General features: G+C 46.9%; 1 protein-coding gene and 1 pseudogene across 2 annotated transcripts in view; one reads left to right on the plus strand and one right to left on the minus strand.

The window, feature by feature from the left end:
• ITGB5 (integrin subunit beta 5) overlaps positions 1 to 20,980 on the minus strand; it is a 107,951-nt gene that overhangs the window by 42,457 nt on the left and 44,514 nt on the right. For both annotated transcript variants that reach the window (XM_046658758.1, XM_046658757.1), the window contains exons 6-8: positions 7,397 to 7,558; positions 5,830 to 5,925; positions 3,935 to 4,024 (exon numbers count right to left, since the gene is read on the minus strand). In XM_046658758.1, the coding sequence (XP_046514714.1) occupies positions 3,935 to 4,024; positions 5,830 to 5,925; positions 7,397 to 7,558 (348 nt within the window). The remainder of the gene's footprint in view (positions 1 to 3,934; positions 4,025 to 5,829; positions 5,926 to 7,396; positions 7,559 to 20,980) is intronic.
• Positions 11,532 to 12,210, plus strand: LOC124238147 (60S ribosomal protein L12-like; annotated as a pseudogene).

The raw sequence follows: 20,980 nt of genomic DNA on the forward strand, positions 1-20,980 counted from the left end.
ACTCCCACCTCCCTTCCCAGGTCTGCTCCAGGGAACATGGCGCTGAACAGAACGGCTGGCAGAGTCGCCTCTCGCTCCCCTGGGGTTTCTTTTCTTTCTTTTCTCTTTTTCTTTTTTGCTGAGTATGTAGTGTTAAACTTGAATAAACTAAATATGCAGTTTTCCCAACAAATTTACAGCTTGTTGAAAATATTCTCTGCAAAAAATAGCCTTTCCCTTTGCAACGAATCATCTAAGTGCTTCTACAACTCTAAAAATACTCTCTTAAATCCACTTCCTCTTGTGTCAGCCTCAACTGGCAAAGGGTTGTGAGAGATCTACTCGGCACACACAGCATCTCCTGCTGAATGTGATTATTTAGAAATCTGTTTTCCCACTGAGTTGTGAATTCCAAGGGCCATACTATATTTCTCTCTAGGACTCAGCACAAGCTTCTGTTGAATGAATGGATGGATGGACAGATGGATAGATGGATGGATGGATGGATGGATGGATGGATGGAAGGAAGGAAGGATGGATGTTTTAACAGCAGCTATGCTAAAGGACTAAGGCCTAGTGGAAGAAACTTAAAATTATTTTTGAAAGACAAGGTAAATTTAAAAAAAAATTTGTAATTGTGAATAAGTATGAGGATGAGGCAAAACAGTGTATCATAAAAGGCATAGGTAGATTAGAGCTGTGTAAAAAATTACTTGGGATCAGTCAATGAAATATGAGAGCCTGTGGCTCATGAACAAGACATTGGGAGGAAGCATGAGCCCTCCCCTCATCAAGACCTGCTGAAGCTGCTATCTGGAAGTGTTAATGGGGAATTTGGCAGAGGGACAAAGATCACTGGGGACTGGGACTCCTATTCAATGAATCGGTAACTATAATGGATGGAAATTGAATCCTATGTTTTATTCTGGCCCTAAGAGCCCAAAGCCTATGTTCTGATCTGAAGTTTGTATTATTCTTGCTCTCCACACAGTCTCTGGAATCAGAACACTTAGGATGTTACTGGGTCAGGAACCGTGGAGATTATTCAGTTTAAATCTCATTTTATGGAAGCAGATACTGAGGCCAAAGGAAAGGGCTCATCCAGGGTCAGTGAGCTGCCAGAAGCAGGATCAGAACCAGGCCTCCCTGATGCCCCTGCAATGCTCCCTGTGATCACCCACCTGATTCTCACTTCTTTCTTCGGAGACCTGTTCTGACTTTGGAAAGTGTGGGTGGGTAGGTTGTACTCTGGTTGTTAAGAGTCAATCTCCCCTAAAAGACTATGAACTCCTGGAGGACAGGACTGTGTTCTGTGCACGGTTTTATTCCCAAGGTGCAGCATGACGCCTGCCACACATCAGGCCATTAATATATAGTTGTTGAATGAATGAATGGATGGATGGATGGAGTACAAGATATAGCAGAGGATCAAAGCCACAGGCAATGCAGTTCTTACGCATGAAGACTTACGTGTGACTCCTGAAATTCAATTACCTCCTACCAGATCTGCCCCTGAGGATGATTCCTTACTCCTCATCCTAGGACAAGGAGACAATGTCAAGAATGTCAGAAGTTTAAAGGTTATTAAATACTCAGTCAGGCTAGGTCACATCTGCAATGCCTTTAAGTCAGGCCAGCTGTGGAGTGGTGGGAGCAGACTTTATGGCAACAACGAAAATAGAAACATGTGCTCCACGAGGAGAAACATATACATGGCCTCTGATGTCACCCTCCACATGCAACTCTAGTGGTTTCCAGCTCATTCTGTTCTTTCCCCAGACTGAGATGAGATCCCAGTGATTTCTCTCCCAGTCCTACTTCCCCTTTCTCAATGTGACACAGTGCTGGCGTTTGGGGGCAGGGAGCGGGGTGGGTGCACCCAGGGCTCTATCTCTAAGCTCTGGAAGAGAAGCTCTCATCAGCAACTATGGGACAGCAAAGCTCCACACGGCTAAATTCCCTTGGGAGGACTCAGTGATCTCTCACCATGAAGAATTTGGGATGGCAAGAAAAATTTTTGTAAGTTCAAGCCCAGAGTTGAAGATTTCACACTATGAAAGTTGCATACAACAGACTCAATGCTACAGGGTGTTAAATTAAACATACCCTTTGCATTTGCTAGCTCCTCAGCCTAGCTAAATACCACAGCCATTTCATCTGTTACATGTGCTCCAACCAAAGTCCTTTCAGAATGTCCCACAGATGGTTTGCCAGCTCTCTAGGGGAGGTAAAAGTCAACACCCACACTTAGTCATGTGTTGCATGACTCATATGAAATCCACCGCAAAACGCTGAGACGGTAAAGTGACACAGAGAAATGGAAAGAGCCCGGTTAGAGATATGCTTGGACCCTGTCCCATTGGGTTCTGGGTTCTGGGGAGGCCACCAGCTCTGGTGAAGATTTACAAGTCAGAGATCAGAAAAAAGGATGTTACTATGTGGGGAAAGGGGTAGGAGAGGAGAAGGAAGTCTTTAGTTTCTTTCAACAGGAAGTTCTAGCAGTGAGGAGGAATCAGAGAATTTGTGAGAGGAAGACAACCCTTAACTGCAATAGAAGGTGGGGGCGGGGGATGGGGAGGAGGGAGGGAAAGCTAGTCACAAATCCTCACCGTCCCCCAACTCACCACCTTTAGGACGCTGAAGCTCCAGGAGACCAAGGCACCTGGCCCTACCCCAAGCTCCGGGGTTGCCCCAGTGCGAGGGCATTACCTACGATCCTGGTCTAGTTGAGCAGCATTTTGTAACTCAACACAGGGCTGGAGCAGTAGGTTGACAAAGTCAACACTGGAAAGGCAGAGTTCCAAATACTCATTTGTAAATTATTTGCGGTGGGGAAGGTAAGATGTTTTTTCTCACATACATGCGATGCCACAGTGGTTAACTGGGTTCCCATGTTAGCCCACCAAAGTCTATTTTATATAAATTTAGGACTAACAGTGCTATTTAAACTATACTTACTCTGTTTCTAACTTTGTTTTTACAGGAAGATGTACTCTGCATTCCAGTTTGGGAATTACCTGGCCCCGTGAGGGGTGGGGTGGGCACTGGAAATGACAACCATCCTGGGACTTAGCAGGGAGGGGACAGCTGAGGGTATATACCTCCAAGCACAAGACACTGTGCTTGCCATTTCCCTGAAAAAAGGTAGGTCTGAGTCAAGAACTTCTTGAGTATTAGGAATTGAGGGAAAGGAGAGGAAGAAGGAGAAAGGTTTGGGAATCACGGACAATTGGCTTGGGATGTGAAAGCGACTCACACACCACGTCCATAAACGCTGCACTTCCTACAGTAGAGCCACGTTACCGTGATGAATGACAACAGCACAGAATTTGTCAGGCCCACTCAGGCTCCGTCCGAAAGGACCTGATTACAATCAGATCCTAAGTGCATAGGCAAAAGACCTACTGTTGATTCCTCTTGGATTCTTCATTCCCGCTTTAGTTTGCAGCTCTATGATGAGCTCCATGAGCCTGGGGAATTTCAACTGTCCTGCCCACCGTGAGGCGAGGTCGGTGTGCATGCTTCTCCCTTCTGGCCAAGGGAACACAGTGGCAGTATCACCTAGGCAATGGGATGGGCGGAGAGCACCTGCACCCACCCAAGTGAGGTGCTCCCACGAGACCTGAGTCATCACGCAGTCAGAACCCAAACATGGCCAAGAGCTGCTGGCCCGAGTTGACTGAGCCATTCACTGCTCACTAGGATCAGCTTAGGAAGAGAGTCAAGATGGCAGCGGTGAGGGGAGAGGGATGCATTAAGCAGGATGGCCTTCTCCACCCAAATCTGAGTGAAGGAGGAAGGCACCAAACTCAAGAGGCAGGAGATGGGAAGCAGAGCCAAGTACACCAGCACAGTGTGTGGCCCACCGGAGTCCACATCAGCTCCCGGAGCCCCAGTGGGAGGCGGTGGAGGAGGGGGTGGAGGTGGCAGTGGGGGGAAGAAACCGATGACTTACATTGTACGCATTGATAATCAGTTGAATGATATTTTTGGAGTCTCCATATAAAATCTCCACTGTTGTTCCAGGTATCAGGGCTGTAAAATTCTTGAAAAAAATAAAATAAAGAAAAAAAATAAGCCCATTTTGCCCTTCTATACTGTCAGAGTGAACACTTGTCTACTGAGCTAGAACAGTAAGGGGCTCCCCAGCATTAGTCTGCCACTCTCTCACACCATCAATTGGAGAGGACCCCACAAGGAAAGGCGAGAAGAACAGGCAGAGGAGAAGAGTCGTTGCAGTAGGCTGTGGACTCCATTGTCAAAGGCCTGAGTGGCAAGAGTCTGATGAGATCTCTTCCTAAAGTATAATGTCATGCTCCTGCTCGGAGACCCCTCCCCTCTGGCATATCATGGACATCTCTCTGAAATTCCACCCTCCGAGGTCAACAAATTCTCGATTTTCCTGCTCTCTCTCCCCTCGTCCACATAGGTATTCCCAGGGTCAGTTCATGGATGCTCTCGATCTGTTTGGCAGGAGTGAAAGGGAAAACTTTTCTGAGGGTCTCAAATGCGCCTCTTTTTCTAACAGGGAACTGAGATGTGACTAGAGCCCTCCCAAGGACATCTGGGTATTTCTGGGTGAAGTCCTGAGACAAAGCAGGCGGGCTTGCGGTGGCTGCCTTTCCTCTTTCATTAAGAAAATGAATACGTCACTTATAAAAGTGAGAGAAACATCTAGAAACATCTACTTCCCTCAGCCTGCCTTGGACTGGGTGGGCCTCTGCCCTGAGCCAGGTGTCCTTGCTTCTGGGTAAGAAAGGCTTAAGCCAAGATGGATCTCTTCCCTCTTAAAGCATCTAGAAGCATACTCAGTATGGTCTGTGCAACTGATCGCTCTAAAAACGTTATTTGCAAATGGATGTTTTATCTGCAGTCTTCCACTATACAAAAAAAGAAAATCCATCCTCTTCCCTTGTTTTCATCTTTTAAAAGTGATTCAGACTTAAAGAAGATAATGAACTCTAGACGATGTTAGTGGCATTTTCTCAGTGATGATCTCAGGCAGGAGCAATAGAAAAACACAGTCAGACAAAGGTTCTCTTGTGGATATTTAAGAGCAGGAAGGAGACGGGGACCCGGGCTGGCTGCTCTAGAGTAGGGATTAAGTTCTCATAGCCTCTCAGTTCAAAGGATGTCAGAGGTGAGCTGGGCTGTTCATTTAGCTTACGTGAGCGCACTCCTTGAGCAACCCTGAGGAGAGTTCTAGTTCAAAACGTGACTTGCCTGTGATTGTGGGAAGAGTACACTCATGAGGGGAGTTTATAATGAGGGTCCACGGAATGGCTCAGAAGAGTCTTTTTTAGACAGAATGGATGCAAACACAGACTGCTCTGTTCACTCAAGACATTTACTGTTTTCTTTGGGAGTTCCTGTTCCAGGTTAACCCCCTGGTCTCCCGTACCCTGCGGGGAAGGCACAAAAACTCTGGAACGTTGGAATTAGTGATGCAGCCTGCCTAGATGCCTTAGTCTTCTTTCTGTAAATTTTCATTTATACTGTCCTTCCCTACCAGAGTGTGCTCCTGTGTGTTTCCATTTCATCATCTGAAAAGTGGGAAGTCGTACTATTTCCAAAGTTTTTCTCAGGATCAAATTGGATATCGCATGTTTCAATCCCTGGGAAAGGGAAGCACTGCTAGATGAATGCTTAAGAGCTTCCGGAACACTATTAGTTTCCACTATATTACTACTTTCAAGACAGGGCTACATTCCACCCCGCCTTTGGATCTCCCGCAACACAGAGTAGGGCTATTAACACTCCTCACCCCACATTCTAAACTCCCGTTCATCTTAGGGTCAGCATGGCCCCCAGAATCAGGCCCCCAGCCTCCCTCATTCCTTCCAGGCATACCTTGTAGAGCATATAATGGTTCTTCGTCACTGCAAAGATGAGGTTGATGTTGTTCTCTGCCAGTTTCTCTCCAAGCAAGGCAAGGGATGGATAGTCCTAGGGCCAAGGCAAAGTCAAGGCTGTAACATTTCTAACAGGCCGATACTAGCATCCACCTCCAACATGCACTCAGTGACTTATCACTTGCCATGAAAAGCATATTCCTCTGGCAGCCCCTTAAAGCCCCTTAACAATCAAGCCCCATAGGCAGCTCCTAACTGAGGAAATGCGTAGAGGAGACCCCCAGGAAAGGACCCTCTGGCACCTACCAATCTAGACTCACTCCTGCCAGCCTCCCACCCCAGAAGAAGTGAGGAGTGAAGGTTTCCCACACCTGGTCTGTCTCCACCCCTTCAGCAGGAATAGGGCAGAGTGGGGAGGCCCTGAAAGGAGGAGCCACCACATCCTGCCATCTACCACCAGCACCTGTTACCTCTCTTCTCTTCCCTAAGAATTTCTTCCCCAACTCCTTGCCCTATTTTCCTGTTCCTATACTCAACGCTTGGGCCTGCCACTATTCCCCTACAGGTCCTGTCAGTCCTGCTTATGGCTCAGAATGGGTTGAAGAGGCTGCTGACTTCTGGACTAAAAGATAGACCATGGCGGGGGAGGGGTGCAGAGCAGGAAGGGAGGGAGGAGGCTGAGAGGCAGCTTAACAATGTCCTGAAGGATTTTAAGGGCTAATGATGGGTACAGGGGTCCTCATCAGTTTTGTAGTTATCAGGTTCTACAGTTATGAGTCTTTTTTCTAGACTCCATTATTCTTGGATAATATAGAAGGCTTGGGCACTGGCCACCTCTTGAAACTTGGACTTGTCCAGCAAAGAAAATTAGAAAGAACTCCTGTCTAGCTAGAAACCAGAATGGATTTGTGAGGGAAGAGGGTATAGATTTTTTTTTTAATTGCATAGTAAGTGTGACAAGATCCTGCTAATTGTTGAGTTTGAGTGATAGGAATGTAGGCACTCACTTCACTGGTCTATCTCTTATTATATATATTTGAAATTTTGCATAAATTCTTTTAAATGACATGGTCATGGTCACAGACTACTGAGAGTGGAAGGTCCCTGGGGCATCTCATTCCATGTGGGACACTGCTACCCCACTCCTGACACTGAAGAACCCAGTGCCTCAGGGAGCCCATTTCCAGAAGTCAGGAGTTTTGTCTTCCAGATAACTTCTATCCCAGTTTGGATCTCTGGAGGAACACTGTCCCCGCTCTCATGGAAGACCACCTCTCCCCTTTGAGATCTCTCCTGTCTCCCAGGTCACCTCTTTCCTCAACTAAACACCCCCATTTAGGGGCACAATGGCAGAACGATGAACCAGCTACAGAAATCCCTGAGAAATGTTCTCTGTTACTGAGGAGTCCTGGAAGCCCAGCTGGGGAAGATGGACTAGAAAGCCAATCCCTAGAATGGATTGGAAAGCCAGTGAGTAGAAGGCCAGAGGAAGGTTTCGAAGGCCAGATAAGAACTTGCACCATGGGCAGGGTCACAGGAGCAGGGCTGGGGTCCCCGGCCCTCACCATCTGGCTGGATGCAGTGTACTCGTTGGCCTCATTCAGGTGGCACTGGCCATCGTGCGGCTGCACCAGGCCCCCCAGCTTTCCATCCAGCGCGATGTGGGGCACATCATCCGTTGTGAACACCAGCAAGTGCAGAGCATCCTTTCGCCAGCCGATCTTCTCCTGAGGGACAGAAGTTTGCTGGGTGCAAAGCCATTCTGGCTGCTCCCAAGCCTGCCCTGGGACATCGGACAGGCACTCACCCATCTCCAGGAATCACGGTCTGAATCAGTGGCATTGTCCTGCGTGCACAGCTGGGGAACACTCATAAAACCACTGGAAAGGGACTCCAGAGCTCAGAAGAGATACAGCCTAAACGCACAGAGACAAGTCTCCATGGCTTCACCCTTATAGGCCTGCATACCTGGAACCCCCCTCCAGACCATCATGCTCTTCCTTGCTCCTTTCAGTTACACCTGAGGGCTGCTTCCCCTTTTAGCCTCACCTATTATTCCCTCCCCAGGACAGCATTTAACCCACCGCAACCTCCCCACGATGATGGGTAAGTGAACACTACAGGCCCCCAATTAGACACAAATTGCTCAGAAGGGTATGCTCGAATGACCAACAGACGGATCTGTCTTTGGAGGATGTGGTAAAATGTGCCACCTATTCTGGTGGACGTAAACCACTCCATACACTAAGAACCACTTGACATTTAAGGTCGGTCAGATCACTCTTTCCTCCCTGCTCACTGTATGGAAGGCATCCACTCTGCAGTCGGGGCACAGCTAAATCCAGTCTGGATTGCGAGGGAAGGACTCCATTTTTCTTATTTAGCCACTGTGGCCCCAATACTACACACAAACACTCCCAGTCATTTTTATCAGGAGCAGCTAGACCGTGACACAAGGCAACAAAACCTGGGATGTGGTCGTCTTCTTACTAACAGTGGAAGGGCATCCCAGAATATGTTGGTGGCAGGGTGAACACAGGAAGGATTTAAACGTTGTCAAGAGTCATCTACACATGCACACTTGGTACTGAAGTAGGAGACCAGATGTACAGACTGTAAAGTCCAAAGCTATTGCTCTCCTGGCAGATGCGGGGCCGAGGGCCTCATCCTCTCTTTCTGATAACCACAATGATGGATAAACTGCCTTCAAGAGCTTTGATATTTTCTGACTTGCTCCAAAAGCAGTATGGAATAAAGAAATAAACCACAAATAGTCAGAGTAACATGAGGGAGAAAACGGTTTGAAGAGAAGCCAGTAAGGGCTGAAAGCCAGGAGGCCTACTGTGAGCAAGCAGCTTGACTTTTTGGGGAATCAGTTTCCTAGACTCTCAACATTCATCCAACATACAATTACTAATCTCCTACTGTGTGCCAGGCCCTGAGGAAGGCAGTGGGTCTACAAAACAGCTTGTTCCAGACCTCAAAGAGCTTGCAGTCAAATGGAGACACCACTCCAATACATCGTGATTGGCAGGCTAATGAAGGTACAGACAACGTCAAAGGAAACCTGAGAAGAGGAGGAGGGAAAGACTTCCCAGGATGGATGAAACTCAAGCTGAGCTGGACAGATTGGGAGGACTCTTCAAGGAAGCCGGAAGAAGAAATGAGGGAGAAGGAAGAAGAGGGGGTTAGGTGTTCTGGGCACTAGCAAAGGCACAATGAGGAGGCCTGGCACATTTTCAGGACCTAAAATAAGAAACCTAGAAAGTTTAGAGCAACGAAATTCTAAGCCATGACAAAACTAATTTGTGGTGTTAGAAGTCGAGATGGTGGTCCCTCTTGGTGGCAAGATTTGGGGAGTAATAATCGAAAAAGGTCACAAAGAGGCTTCTGGGTAGCTGGTAATGCTCTGTTTCTTGACCTAGTGTTTCTACTTTGTAAAATTTATCAAGATGTATTCCTTTTTTTTTTTTTTTTTTTTGAGGAAGATTATCCCTGAGCTAACATCTCCCGCCAATCCTCCACTTTTTGCTGAAGTAAACTGGCCCTGAACATCTGTACCCATCTTCCTCCACTTTATATGCGGGACACCTATCACAGCATGGCCTGCCAAGCGGTGCCATGTTTGCACCCAGGATCCGAACCAGTGAACCTCGGGCCGCCAAAGCGGAATGTGTACACTTAACCACTGCACCACCAAGCGGGCCCTGAGATGTATTCTTATGCATAGCTTTCTGTATGTATGTTATACTTTGATAGAGTTTAAAACTTTGAAATAAATAAAGCAATACATTATAAGCCAAGGAGTGTGGAAGGGAGGGGCAAGATGCTTAGGAGATAAAGCATAATCAACAGAGTATAAACCAGCAGCGTTCTTTGCAGGAAAATGTGGATGTTATTCACAAGGGCACCGCATTGTGCTAAACACCCCAATAAAAAAGTAGAAGAGTCAACCTTTATTTTAACAATGTGTGTTAAGAACCTTAAAGAAAAATCAGAAACCTAAATCAATGGATAGAGAGATTGTTTCCATGGACTGGAAGAGTCAATGGGGTTGAGGTGTTATTTCTCCCCAAATTGATCTATAGATTTGACACAATCCTACTCAAAAGCTCAGAAGTGGGGCTGGCCCAGTGGCTGAGTGGTTAAGTTCGGGTGTTCCACTTCAGCGGTCCGGGGTTCACCAGTTTGGATCCTGGGTGCAGACCTAGCACTGCTCATCAAGCCATGCTGTGGCAGCATCCCACATAGAAGAACTAGAATGACCCAGAACTAAAATATACAACTATGCACTGGGGCTTTGGGGAGGAAAAAAAAAAGAGGAAGATTGGCAACAGATGTTAGCTCAGAGCCAATCTTCCAAAAAAATAAAACATGCATATTTGGGGAAAAAAGCCCAGAAGGCCTTTTTGAGAAAATGACAAGCTGATTCTAAAATTTATATGGAAAGGCAAACAATGGAGACCAGCCAAACAATTTTGTAAAACAATAACAAAGTTGGAAGATTCATTATCTAAGGTCAAGACTTCTTATAAAGCTACAGTAATCAAGACAGTGTGGTACTGACAAAAGGACAGATGCACAGACCAGTGGAACAGGACAGAGAGGCCAGAAACAGACTCACGAGTATATAATCAACTTGACAGAAGGTACTGGAACAATTAGACATTCATATGAAAAAAACCTGAAGCTTGACCCATATCTCTCACTATATACAAAAATTAACTCCAAGTAGATCACACACCTAAAACTATAAAACTTCTGAAGGAAACACAGGAGAAAACCTTTGTGATCTTGGTACAGGCAAAGATTTCTTAGACAAGACAGATTTGTAGGAGAAAAAAACTGATGAACTGGACTTCATCAAAATTAAAAACATCTGCTCTTTGCAAGATACCATTAAGAAAATGAAATGACAAGGCACAGATTGGGAGAAAATATTTGCAAAAGATAAAAGTCTGATAAAGGACTTGCATCCAGAATATATAAAGAATTCTCACAGCTCAATAATAAGAAAACAAACAACTGAATTTAGAAAGATAGAGCCTTGAACAGACATTTCATCATTAGTCATTAAGGAAATGTACATTAAAAGCACAATGAGCTAGCTGTCAGATAGCTATTCCAACGGCAAACAAACCAACCCTGGTAATACCAAGGGCTGGTTAGGATGTGGAACAACTGGAACTCTCATAATCACTAGTGAGAATACAAAATGTTGCAGCAACTTTGGAAAACAGTTTGGCAGATTCTTATAAAGTTAAATATATATTCACCATCAACCCAGCAACCCCACTTTTGGTATTTACCCAAGAGCTATGAGAACTTATGCTCACATAAAAACTTCTATGCAAATATTTATAGCAGCTATCCTAATCATCAAAAACTAGAAACAACCCACACGCCCATCAAGTGGTGAACAGACACACACACACTGTGGTACATCTATACAATGGAATGCTACGCAGCAATGAAAAGGAATAAACTACCAACATATACAATTGGATGAATCTCCAAGGCTTTATGTTAAGTGAAAAAGGCCTGACTCAAAAGGTGATTTACTGTCTAACACCATTCATAAGATATTCAGAAAAAGACAAAAATATAGGGACAGAAACAATTCCGTGTCTGCCACAGGCCAACAACAAAGGGACACTAGGAAGCTTTCTGGGGTAACGGGAAAAATGTAAACCTTAATTGTAGGGGTGGCTATAAGACTTTATGGCTAAAAAGGGTGAATTTTACTCTATGTAGATTATCCCTCAGTAACCTGACTTTAAAAAAAAACTCTGGGTGCCAAATCTGGGTCCATTCGACACCAGGCGCCTCCACCATGCCACGTACGTTTGACCCCAATGAGATCAAAGTCACGCACCTGAGGGTGCACCAGTGAGGAAGTTGGTGCCCAAGATCGGCCCCCTGGCTCTGTCTCCAAAAAAGTTGGTGAAGACGTCACCAAGGCAACTGGTAATCGGAAGGGGCCGAGGATTATAGCAAAACTGACCATCCAGAACTGCCAGCTCAGACTGAGGTGGTACCGTCTGCCTCTGCCCTGTCATCAAAGCCCTCAGGGAACCACCAGGAGACAGAAACAAGCAGAAGAACATGAAGCTCAGTGGAAATCTCACGTTTGATGAGATTGTAAACATTGCCTGACAGATCCAGCACCAAACTTTAGCTAGAGAGCTGCCTGGAACCATTACAAGGGTCCTGGGAACTGCCCAGTCTGTGGGCTGCAATGTTGAAGGCCACCACCCTCGTGACATCATAGATGACATCAACAGTGGTGCGGTGGAAGGCCCAGCTGGTTAAGAACAACAAAGGAAAGCATTTCAACAAAGGACTATATGACAACCAAAAACAAACAAACAACCCTTAAAGAAGCAGATAGCTTTTGACTCAGTGGTTCTACCACCTGCTAGAAGTGTTCTGAAATACAGCGCTATTTTTACAAACAGTGACAAGAAGGGGACATGTGAATATCCTACTATTTGGGAATGGTTAAATAATCTGAGATATCTCCTCTCTGGCCATTAGAAACTATGTTCATAAAAAGTATGAAATTATGGGTAAATGCACAACATAAAGTGAAAAACAAAGAATAGAGTGCGATAATTGCAGTGTGATTACAAACTAGGTAAGAAGCAAGCGTTAACTTTCTATTAAAAAGAGAATAAGAGAGATTGAAACACAATACACCATAACGTGGCTGGGCTTGGGGTTGAGATTATGGGCAATATCTTTTTCTTTTTTCCAACTGTCTTTAATAAGCAAGCATTACTTTGACAAGACTAGGCTCTGAATGCTGGATCTGTCATTTAACTTTTTCAGTCTCCTATGCTTTCATGCCAGCCTCTCAAGGGACTTGTAGGGACCTAGAGGCTGGCAGCAAGGAGACAGAACGTAGGAACTTGGGTGCCTGAAGATGGCATTTTAATTTTGTTGCCAACCCTAATTTCCTGTGTAGCTTTGACCAAATTATTTAACACCTCAAAAGCTTTTTTCTTGTCAGTAAAACAGGAATAGCAATACTTATCATTTACTGGTCACCTCCACTGTTCCATTTAATCTTCACCACAATCCTTGTGAAGTAGGTGATCCATCGCCATCATGCAGATGAAGAAACTGGTGCTCAGAGACATTAAGCAACTAGCCCAAGGCCCCTGAACTAGTAAGGACCAGGGAAGCCAGATTCAGATGACCTGTCTCTTACCTCCAAAGCTAAACTTCCCAATCACATAGGGAGAAGGGGTCGGGGGGTGGGGAGGTATGTGTGTAATAAACGAGATAATTCATGAAAATACATGGTAGGCTCTAAAGGCTGCTGGATCCAAAATAAACATTTGTTGAATCGGAAGGTTGCATGTGAAACAGAAACAGCTCCGCAAAGGAAGAGCCACGCAGCACAATAAGAATAATTCGGTTTTCTCTAAAGTGCACTCTTGTTATGTAAGTGATGTTAGCAAACTTGGCCCAGAGGCTGGGCTGCACAGACTGAGTCAGGACATGCTAGTCATTCACCCAGGCTTTCGGGCCTGGAGAGTTTACAAGCAGTGACTCCACAGAGAATTTACATTAGAAATAATTTTCCTGCTGTCTGCCTGGTCAGCAGAGCTGTCTCTTTTGAAGACTTCAGTTCTGTGTCCCATGTTTGGGGCAGAGACTAATGGTGGGAAAGTGGATTTTTTTTTAAGAAGAGAAAAACACTTAACTACAAAATGGAGTATGGTGTGGGGTCCCGAGGACGTGAGCTTTGGAACAGATGAGACCGAGTTCAAATCTTTGCTTTGCTCTAACTATGAGACCCTGCGTCAGTCACTTCACCTCTCTCAGCCTCAGTTTCTTCATCTGTAAAATGGAGACGATCCTACTTTGAAGGGTGGATGCTAGGTTTAGACACAGTGTATTAAAACATACCCAGCACATTAAAAAGGAGCTATAATTATTACTCTGGGAATAGTAATAGTTTTTAGATTTCTTCTTTTCTCCTTTTACTACTCGATGTGTAAGCCTCCACAATTGTCACAGGGACTATGAAATACTGCATGCCTGAAAGTTTAATTTGCATTAATTAAAACCACAATGAGATTCTACTGTATACCCATTAGAATGGCTAAAATGAAAAAGACTGACCACACCAAATGTTGATGGAGATGTGGAGGAAATGGAACGTCACACTGCCAGTAGGAACGTAAACTGATACAGGTACTTTGGAGAAGTTTGGCAGTTTCTTAAAGTTAAGCAAACACCTACCACATGACCCAGCCACCCCACTCCTAGGTATTGACCCCAAGAGAAATAAAAGCCTATATCTGTACAAAGACTTGAACACGAACATTTACAGCAGCTCTATCTGCAATAGGCAAAAACTACAAAAATCCCAAACAACCCAAATATCCAATCCGTGGATGGATAAAGAAACCATGGCATATGCATACGATGACTACTACTCAGTAACAGAAGGAATGAACGGAGACACCCCACAGCACAGAGGAGTCTCAAAACAATTGTGCTGAGTGAAATAAACCAGGCCATAAAAGAGTACACACAAAATTTTAGCAAATGCAAACTGATGTGTAGTGACAGAAAACAATTTATTGGCTGCCTGGGGTAAGGGGGCAGGAGGGAGAAATGACAAAGGAGCACACATACTCTTTTGGGGGGAGAAGTATATATTCACTCTCTTGATTGTGGTGTGCATCTCTCTCACGGGTGTATATTTATGTCAAAATTTGTCCAACTGTACACTTTCAATATGTGTAGTTTACTGTATATCACTTATACCTGAATAAAGCTGTTTTACTTAAAGAAGACTTGGTTTGCCCAGAAAGTCACTTAAATACAATAAGTTATGTGAATAGACTGAGTGCCAGTCATGTGCTGGGAACAGCACGTACACATCATCTCTTGCCCAGTGGCCTTATCTCAGAGCAGTCAGGGACCTGGGCTCAGAGGTCTGCGAAACCTCAGTTCAGCCCCACATCAGCCTCAGCTGTCTTCGTGACCTTGGGCAAGTTACTTCATCTTTTCCAGTCCCAGCCTCTCCTCTATAAAATGGAGATAATAAGAGTACCAACTGAACAGAGCTGTCAAGAGGATTAAACAAAACCACACTCCCATCTCGGTACTTGAACGTAGTCAAGAACCGACAATTACTGTCACCAATATGTCCCCAGAGTCGAAAAACTGTGACAAGCCTTGTAATTCAGAAGCACACAATCTTACTTTGGATTGCAGTGTTATGGATGATGTTGCTCTTTTTTCTACTTATCTGCATTTCCTAAATTTTTAGATTGAATATATTTTCTTTTCATACAAAACTATTTTAAGAGGAAAAAAAAAAACCCAGACCTATTTGTTTAGGTCTTTTCTGCATGACTCCGAGTAAAAACAAAATTTTTGAAAGCCGATTTCATTAGCCGCGATGGAGGTCAGCTCTCAGTGAAAATGTCAGGGCTTGGGCGGGACGGAAATGCACTAGAAGCAAAAGCAAGAAGCCTGGCGTCTGGCCAAGACTGCCATTCTCTTCACTTCTCCTGCTTGCTGGTCCAGTCCGCATCGAGTCACCACACAGTTGGTTTCAGCCTTCAAACTCCCAGTTCCCACACCTGCTCAGGAGGCGACCCTGCCTTTGTCGTCACTAAGAGAGACAGGTAACAGGACTTGTCTCCTCCTCTGTTCCCAGTGGCTCACAGGGCCTAGTTCCACTGCCCTAGGATGCCTCTTGTCATAAATAAACCGGCGTCCCCCTGGCCTCTCCTCTGATCTCAGTGTCTCAAAGGAAGAAGGGCTCCGCCCTCCCCAAGGAAATGCAGCCCCAAATCCCACCCTCTTTGGAGAATTTGCTCTGTCAGTCTCTCCTCTGGTTCCTTTCCATGTGCCTAAAAATATGCTCACGACCCACTTATAAAACCCCTTCTCTTGACCCAGCTACTCCACCAATCTCTCGTCACTCGTCTCTCTGTGTTTTAAGACTAGCAGACTTAACACCTCCATCTCCTCAGTTCCTTATAATGTGACCTCTCCACGTGATCCCACTCTCTCTCTCTCTCTCAGCAGAGGTTCTTGGTCCCCCTGTCTCCCTCCCTCACACACACACACACACACACACACACACACACAGAGGTTCTCTGATCTGGCTGCACTTGATGGTCCTCTAGGGAGCTTTAAAAATACTGATGCCCAGGGGCCCGCCTGGTCGTGCAGCAGTTATGTTCGCGTGTTCCACTTTGGTGGCCCGGGGTTCACCAGTTTGGATCCCAGGCATGGATCTACGCACCACTTATCAAGCCATGCTGTGGCAAACGTCCCACATATAAAATAGAGGAAGATGAGCACAGATGTTAGCTCAGGGCCAATCTTCCTCAGCAAAAAGAGGAAGACTGGTGGCAGATGTTAGCTCAGGGCTGATCTTCCTTGAAAAGAAAAAAATACTGATGCCCAGAGGTTCATCCAGCTCCCATGCCCTGCCCCTCTGCTGCCTTCTGACTCCACCTCCTCTCCCAGCAGCTGAACGAGGTCAAAGGTAACACGCTCCCCTGTGGAGATTTATCCAAGTTCATGCATCTACTTGGACGACTCACAAATCACATCCCTCACTTAGTCTCTCTCCTGAGCTTACTCCTAGGTCTGTACCAAAAGCCAAATGTGTCCACCATCACCTGGAACTGAACTCTTCTGAAATTCCCAAACCATCCTTCCCGCAAACCAACTGCTAGGCTGCCCCATTTCTGACAATGGGACCATCAAATGCCTCTTCTAGAAACCTTGGAATTATCCTTTTCATCTTACTTCCCTGGTCCCTCAACAGCGCCCGTCCAGTCCCAAAGTGTCAATTCTCTCTCAGAGTCCATTCCCACAAGCCGGGTTCAGCCAGAGCCTCCGGGCAATGCCACACAGTTTACCTGTCCCTTCCTAAACGCGCTCTGGGTGAGCAGGCAAAGCCGAGGCTTGCTCTCTCCTGGCCACCAACCTGCGTCTGCCACCAGGGGAGGGGTTCTGTGACCCACATTTACTCCAGCGGTTCCTGGCAAGCCAGATCCATGGGTAGGTGACCATGCTCAGTGAAAAGCAGCCATCCACGGACTCTGGACGCAAGTGTCAGGAGTAATGAGTGGCTGGGGGAGCCATGACAAGCCCAGAATCCCGGATTTCATCCAGGTCCAGGAGGCAAACCCTATTGTTTTGCAGGGACCGACCACTCCAACCAGGGCTGGGGCCGGAGACAACTTTCTCAGAGTGGAAACTCAGTGGAGGATTTGCCCAACTCTGCTCTGTCCTCAGAAAGCAGGAGACACCTGGAGCTGAGGGACAAGAGGAAGGGGCGCAGGGCCCGAGTCCCAGAATAACGAGAGCAGTGCACCTGGCACGTACTCAGCACCCAAGGAGGAAGGAGCGAGTGGAGACATCGATGAAATCGGGGCTGGGCACCAAAACCCTCCCGCACAATATCTATAAGTCTTCAATTACATCACTCACAATTCCACCAACTATTTGCTATGCTTTGGAATCTAACATCTTTTAAGTATATAAATATGGGAAACATTAAGGGGATATTTTAAGTGAAAACTCACTTAATCAAATCACCTGCCATGCACTGAGATCTGAGAAAACTAATGGGAGTTGCAGAAAGCATGGCAGCAGGGCCACGAGACCATCTGACCCCAGCTGCGGGAGGCAGAGGCCAGGGCAGTCAGTGGGATGGTCACTGGAGGAGCTGGGCAGCCAGGCCTGGAAGTTGTCGAGGGGATCCAGGACTCTGAAATGGCAGAGAGGGAGCAGTAGTCCATGAAAGGGTAAGCAGGACGGAGATGGAACACCAGGCGTTCCAACCTTTGAGAACATAAATACAAACTGCAGACAGACCTGCTGGCTTGCTCACCTCCAACCTCCAACCTCAGAGTGCGTGGGGCTGGAGGACAGAAACGAGGGCTAGGACGCAGAGGACATGGTTCCTCTGCTGGAGGACATGAGCCTCCAGCCTGCGGGGCAATTTAGTTTCCAGGGTTGGAAGGAGTCAATGGCTGCAGGGTCTGACAAAGGAGGAAAGTCACTCAACGAACCAAGAACAGCCTTCCATCCCCCACACTGCACACCTCCAGTGTGTCCCTGGGTCCCCTTGAACAGCTGCCCCACCCCACCTGGACTTTCACCCAGGTGGTAAGGTGGCTCCATGGGGAAGACATCAGGAGCCAGGGAAAGCTTTTCTGGGCACCAGCTCAAAGTAAGCCACGCTTGGCAAACAAATGAGTGGGCATGGGAGAGTTCATGGCTGCCGTGGCCCCATACAAACGCAGCCTAGAGGGAGCACAGCCAGGAACCATGGAAGACAGCCTGGCAGGGGCTGCCACAGAACAAAAGCACCAGTGGGTTACTGGGCAGAAAGCCGCCTCAGAGGAAATACATAGCACCTGAAGTTTGGAGGGAACCCCAGAGCTTGTCTCGTCCAAGCTGCAAGCAGTGCACAGATCTTTTGTCCGGCACCCCCACCACGAGGGCAGAGGGCCCACACACACTCACCCGTGCATCTGGCAGCCTGCTCCACTGCTGAGCCGACTGCTAGCGCACTCCCTTGAACAGCCAGAGGCACCTACTCCCTCTTCTATAACGACATCTGAGGTGAGGCAACACGCTTCTCCCCCAGGGTCTCTCCTCCCGGTTAACCTCTAACCACCCCTCAGAGGAGGTAGATTCCACACTCGGAACCATCCACTCACCCCCGTCCGCTGTCTCGCTATCAACATCTGTCTGAAACAGCCCCCGGAGGCAGACGCAGTCCCTGGATGTGGTCTGACCACAGAGGAAAACAGGGCCGGGACTGTGGCCTGCAGGCCCTGGACGGTATGTCCTGTGTCTGGCAGCTGAATCTTCCAAAGGGCTCACATTAAGCCTGTGGGTCCCCAGCTCCGTTCATAGTGACTTGTTTACACACAGAGACCACGGCAGAGCATGACATGTGAGAGAAACAGGCTCAAGGACACCCCTGTTGGAGAGTGTAAGGGAGAGCCTGGAGCCCCGGTTCCTGGGAATCTGAGGAAAGCTGATGTCCCACTCAGCCGTCTTAGAAAGCAAGTGGATGCCTGCCTGAATGTGGGCTGGCTTGCCCACCTTGGCTTGCCTGTTCGGAGACAATGCTCACAACACTCTCTGGTAAACAGCATTCAAACAGAGGGCGGCCTAGAGTCAAGACACCGTCCAGGGAGCAGTTTCAGTGAGGACAGAAACACTAGCTTTAAATGACTGGGTTTTCTGGTCTCGAGGTCAATCTAATTAAAATGAATGGTCACCCAAACGAAGGGTTCCCCAGCTAGATGTCAACACAGCCCATGGGCCCAGTTGTCACTGAAGAGTACGAGCCACATGCTCCCTCCCTGCTGAAAAGGGTCCACAGCACTGTCGCTGAGAGTCAAAGAGCAGAGGCAATGGTTCTGGGACGCCCTCTGAATTATGAAGGAGAAGGCAGATACCAGAGTTCCCACTTCACAGAGAGGAAGGCCAAGGGCAAAGAGAGGCATGCTCAATGGGCTAGGCTCCATCAGTGACCGACCTTGGGCCAGTACTCTAGTGGTCTCCCTAGAAAATCCGAGAGCTGCCAGAGCCATGTTGTAACTGTTTCTGATAAACAGGAAACCCTTAGTTCCAGCGAACAGCAGCATGGGCAGCTGTCCTCCCCCGGGACTGACTCAGTCCTGCCCTACCGTAGGCGAACTGGGTCACATGGGAGACTGTAATGGCTCTCAGACGAGGACTTTGCTCTCTTTGGAAGCACACCCCTCCCACTTCTCTTCCTTGCTCCCGTGTGACCACAAAGGACAGCAGGCACTCTCATGTCAAGGTTAAGAGCCCCAGCTTTGGAGCCAGGCAGGTGGGTTCAGGTCTGTCATTTCTAGCTGTATGACCTTCGAAAATTTACTCAATCTTTCTAGGCTTGTTTCCTGATCAAAAGGGGAAAGTAAAACCATCTTTCAAGGATTAAATAAAATAAGCTCTGTGAAGTGCTTGGCATGGAGCCTGGCTCTCACAAAGCATTCAGCCAATGGTAATCAGTAACATCATCAGCATCTGAGCCTCAGGGAAAACTCAGGGAGGCAAAGAGCCCAAGGTGACCCCTTGAAGGAGAACACTGTGATTCACCCACCGGGTCCAAGGGCCAGACGTTCCACAGAGTTTGTGCACTCCGCTGGTCCCTGAGGTTGTTGTACAGGCATCTGTCTTCCAACCTAGATGATGCTCACCGGGACAAGAGCCGTATGTAGCTCATTCACCTATGCATCCCTCACAGCACCTAACAGGGCATCTTGCACACCGTAAGTACTCAATACATTTTCAAAAGTCGTAACAAAACACTCTGTACATTAATCTTTCAGGCAAGCACAGCGACAGAGGACAGGTTTGGGGAGGAAATGAGGAAGGAAAGAGGACCGACCTGAGCAGCCAGTGGGCAGACCCCACAGCAGACCTGAGCTTGGGGCCTGACGAGTCTGAACTCCAACACACGCGGGGAAAAACAGGGTTAGATTCTGTGATTGGCTTCCCCACTCATGCTGGCTTTCAAGCCTATTTCTGTCGCTTTAGAACAACAAACATGTTCTCCTCAGGAGTTTGTTTTTCCTGCTTCCATCCATAGTTTGCAACAAAAACTCTTTTTTAAAAATCTTCTGTGGCTCAACTTAAGGGGGGCAGAAGTGTAGTGTTTCTTTCCTTGGGGAAAAGAAATCTCAGCCTGTGACTCAGGATTTACACCTTCACCTGGAGCCCAAGCCCAACAACGTGCGGTAGAGAACGTGTCTGATGAGGACTCTAAGGAGAGTCCAGTCTGAACTGAAGGAGAGAGACAACTGGAAAGTAGAAGCCTGAACCATATGAGTTTCTATTTTTGTAGCAGAAACTAACAACAGTCAAATATCAAATATCATTGACAGTCAAATATCAATAGTTTCATTTGGTTCCCTTGAATGTTTACAAACAGGTGGTTTCTTTACCTTGTGGTGGAACTTCAAGCTCAAATCAAATCCCTGAGGATAGGCACTTGTCCTCATCTTTAGTTTTGTCCACCATACCTATTGGGCACTCAGTGAGTACTTACTGAGTTGGAAAGTATCGCCAAGTAACAGGACCTCTGGTTCTGCTTTAATGAGCGTGTGTAAAGC

Source organism: Equus quagga, chromosome 4, assembly GCF_021613505.1.
Source record: "Equus quagga isolate Etosha38 chromosome 4, UCLA_HA_Equagga_1.0, whole genome shotgun sequence".
NCBI lineage: Eukaryota > Metazoa > Chordata > Mammalia > Perissodactyla > Equidae > Equus > Equus quagga.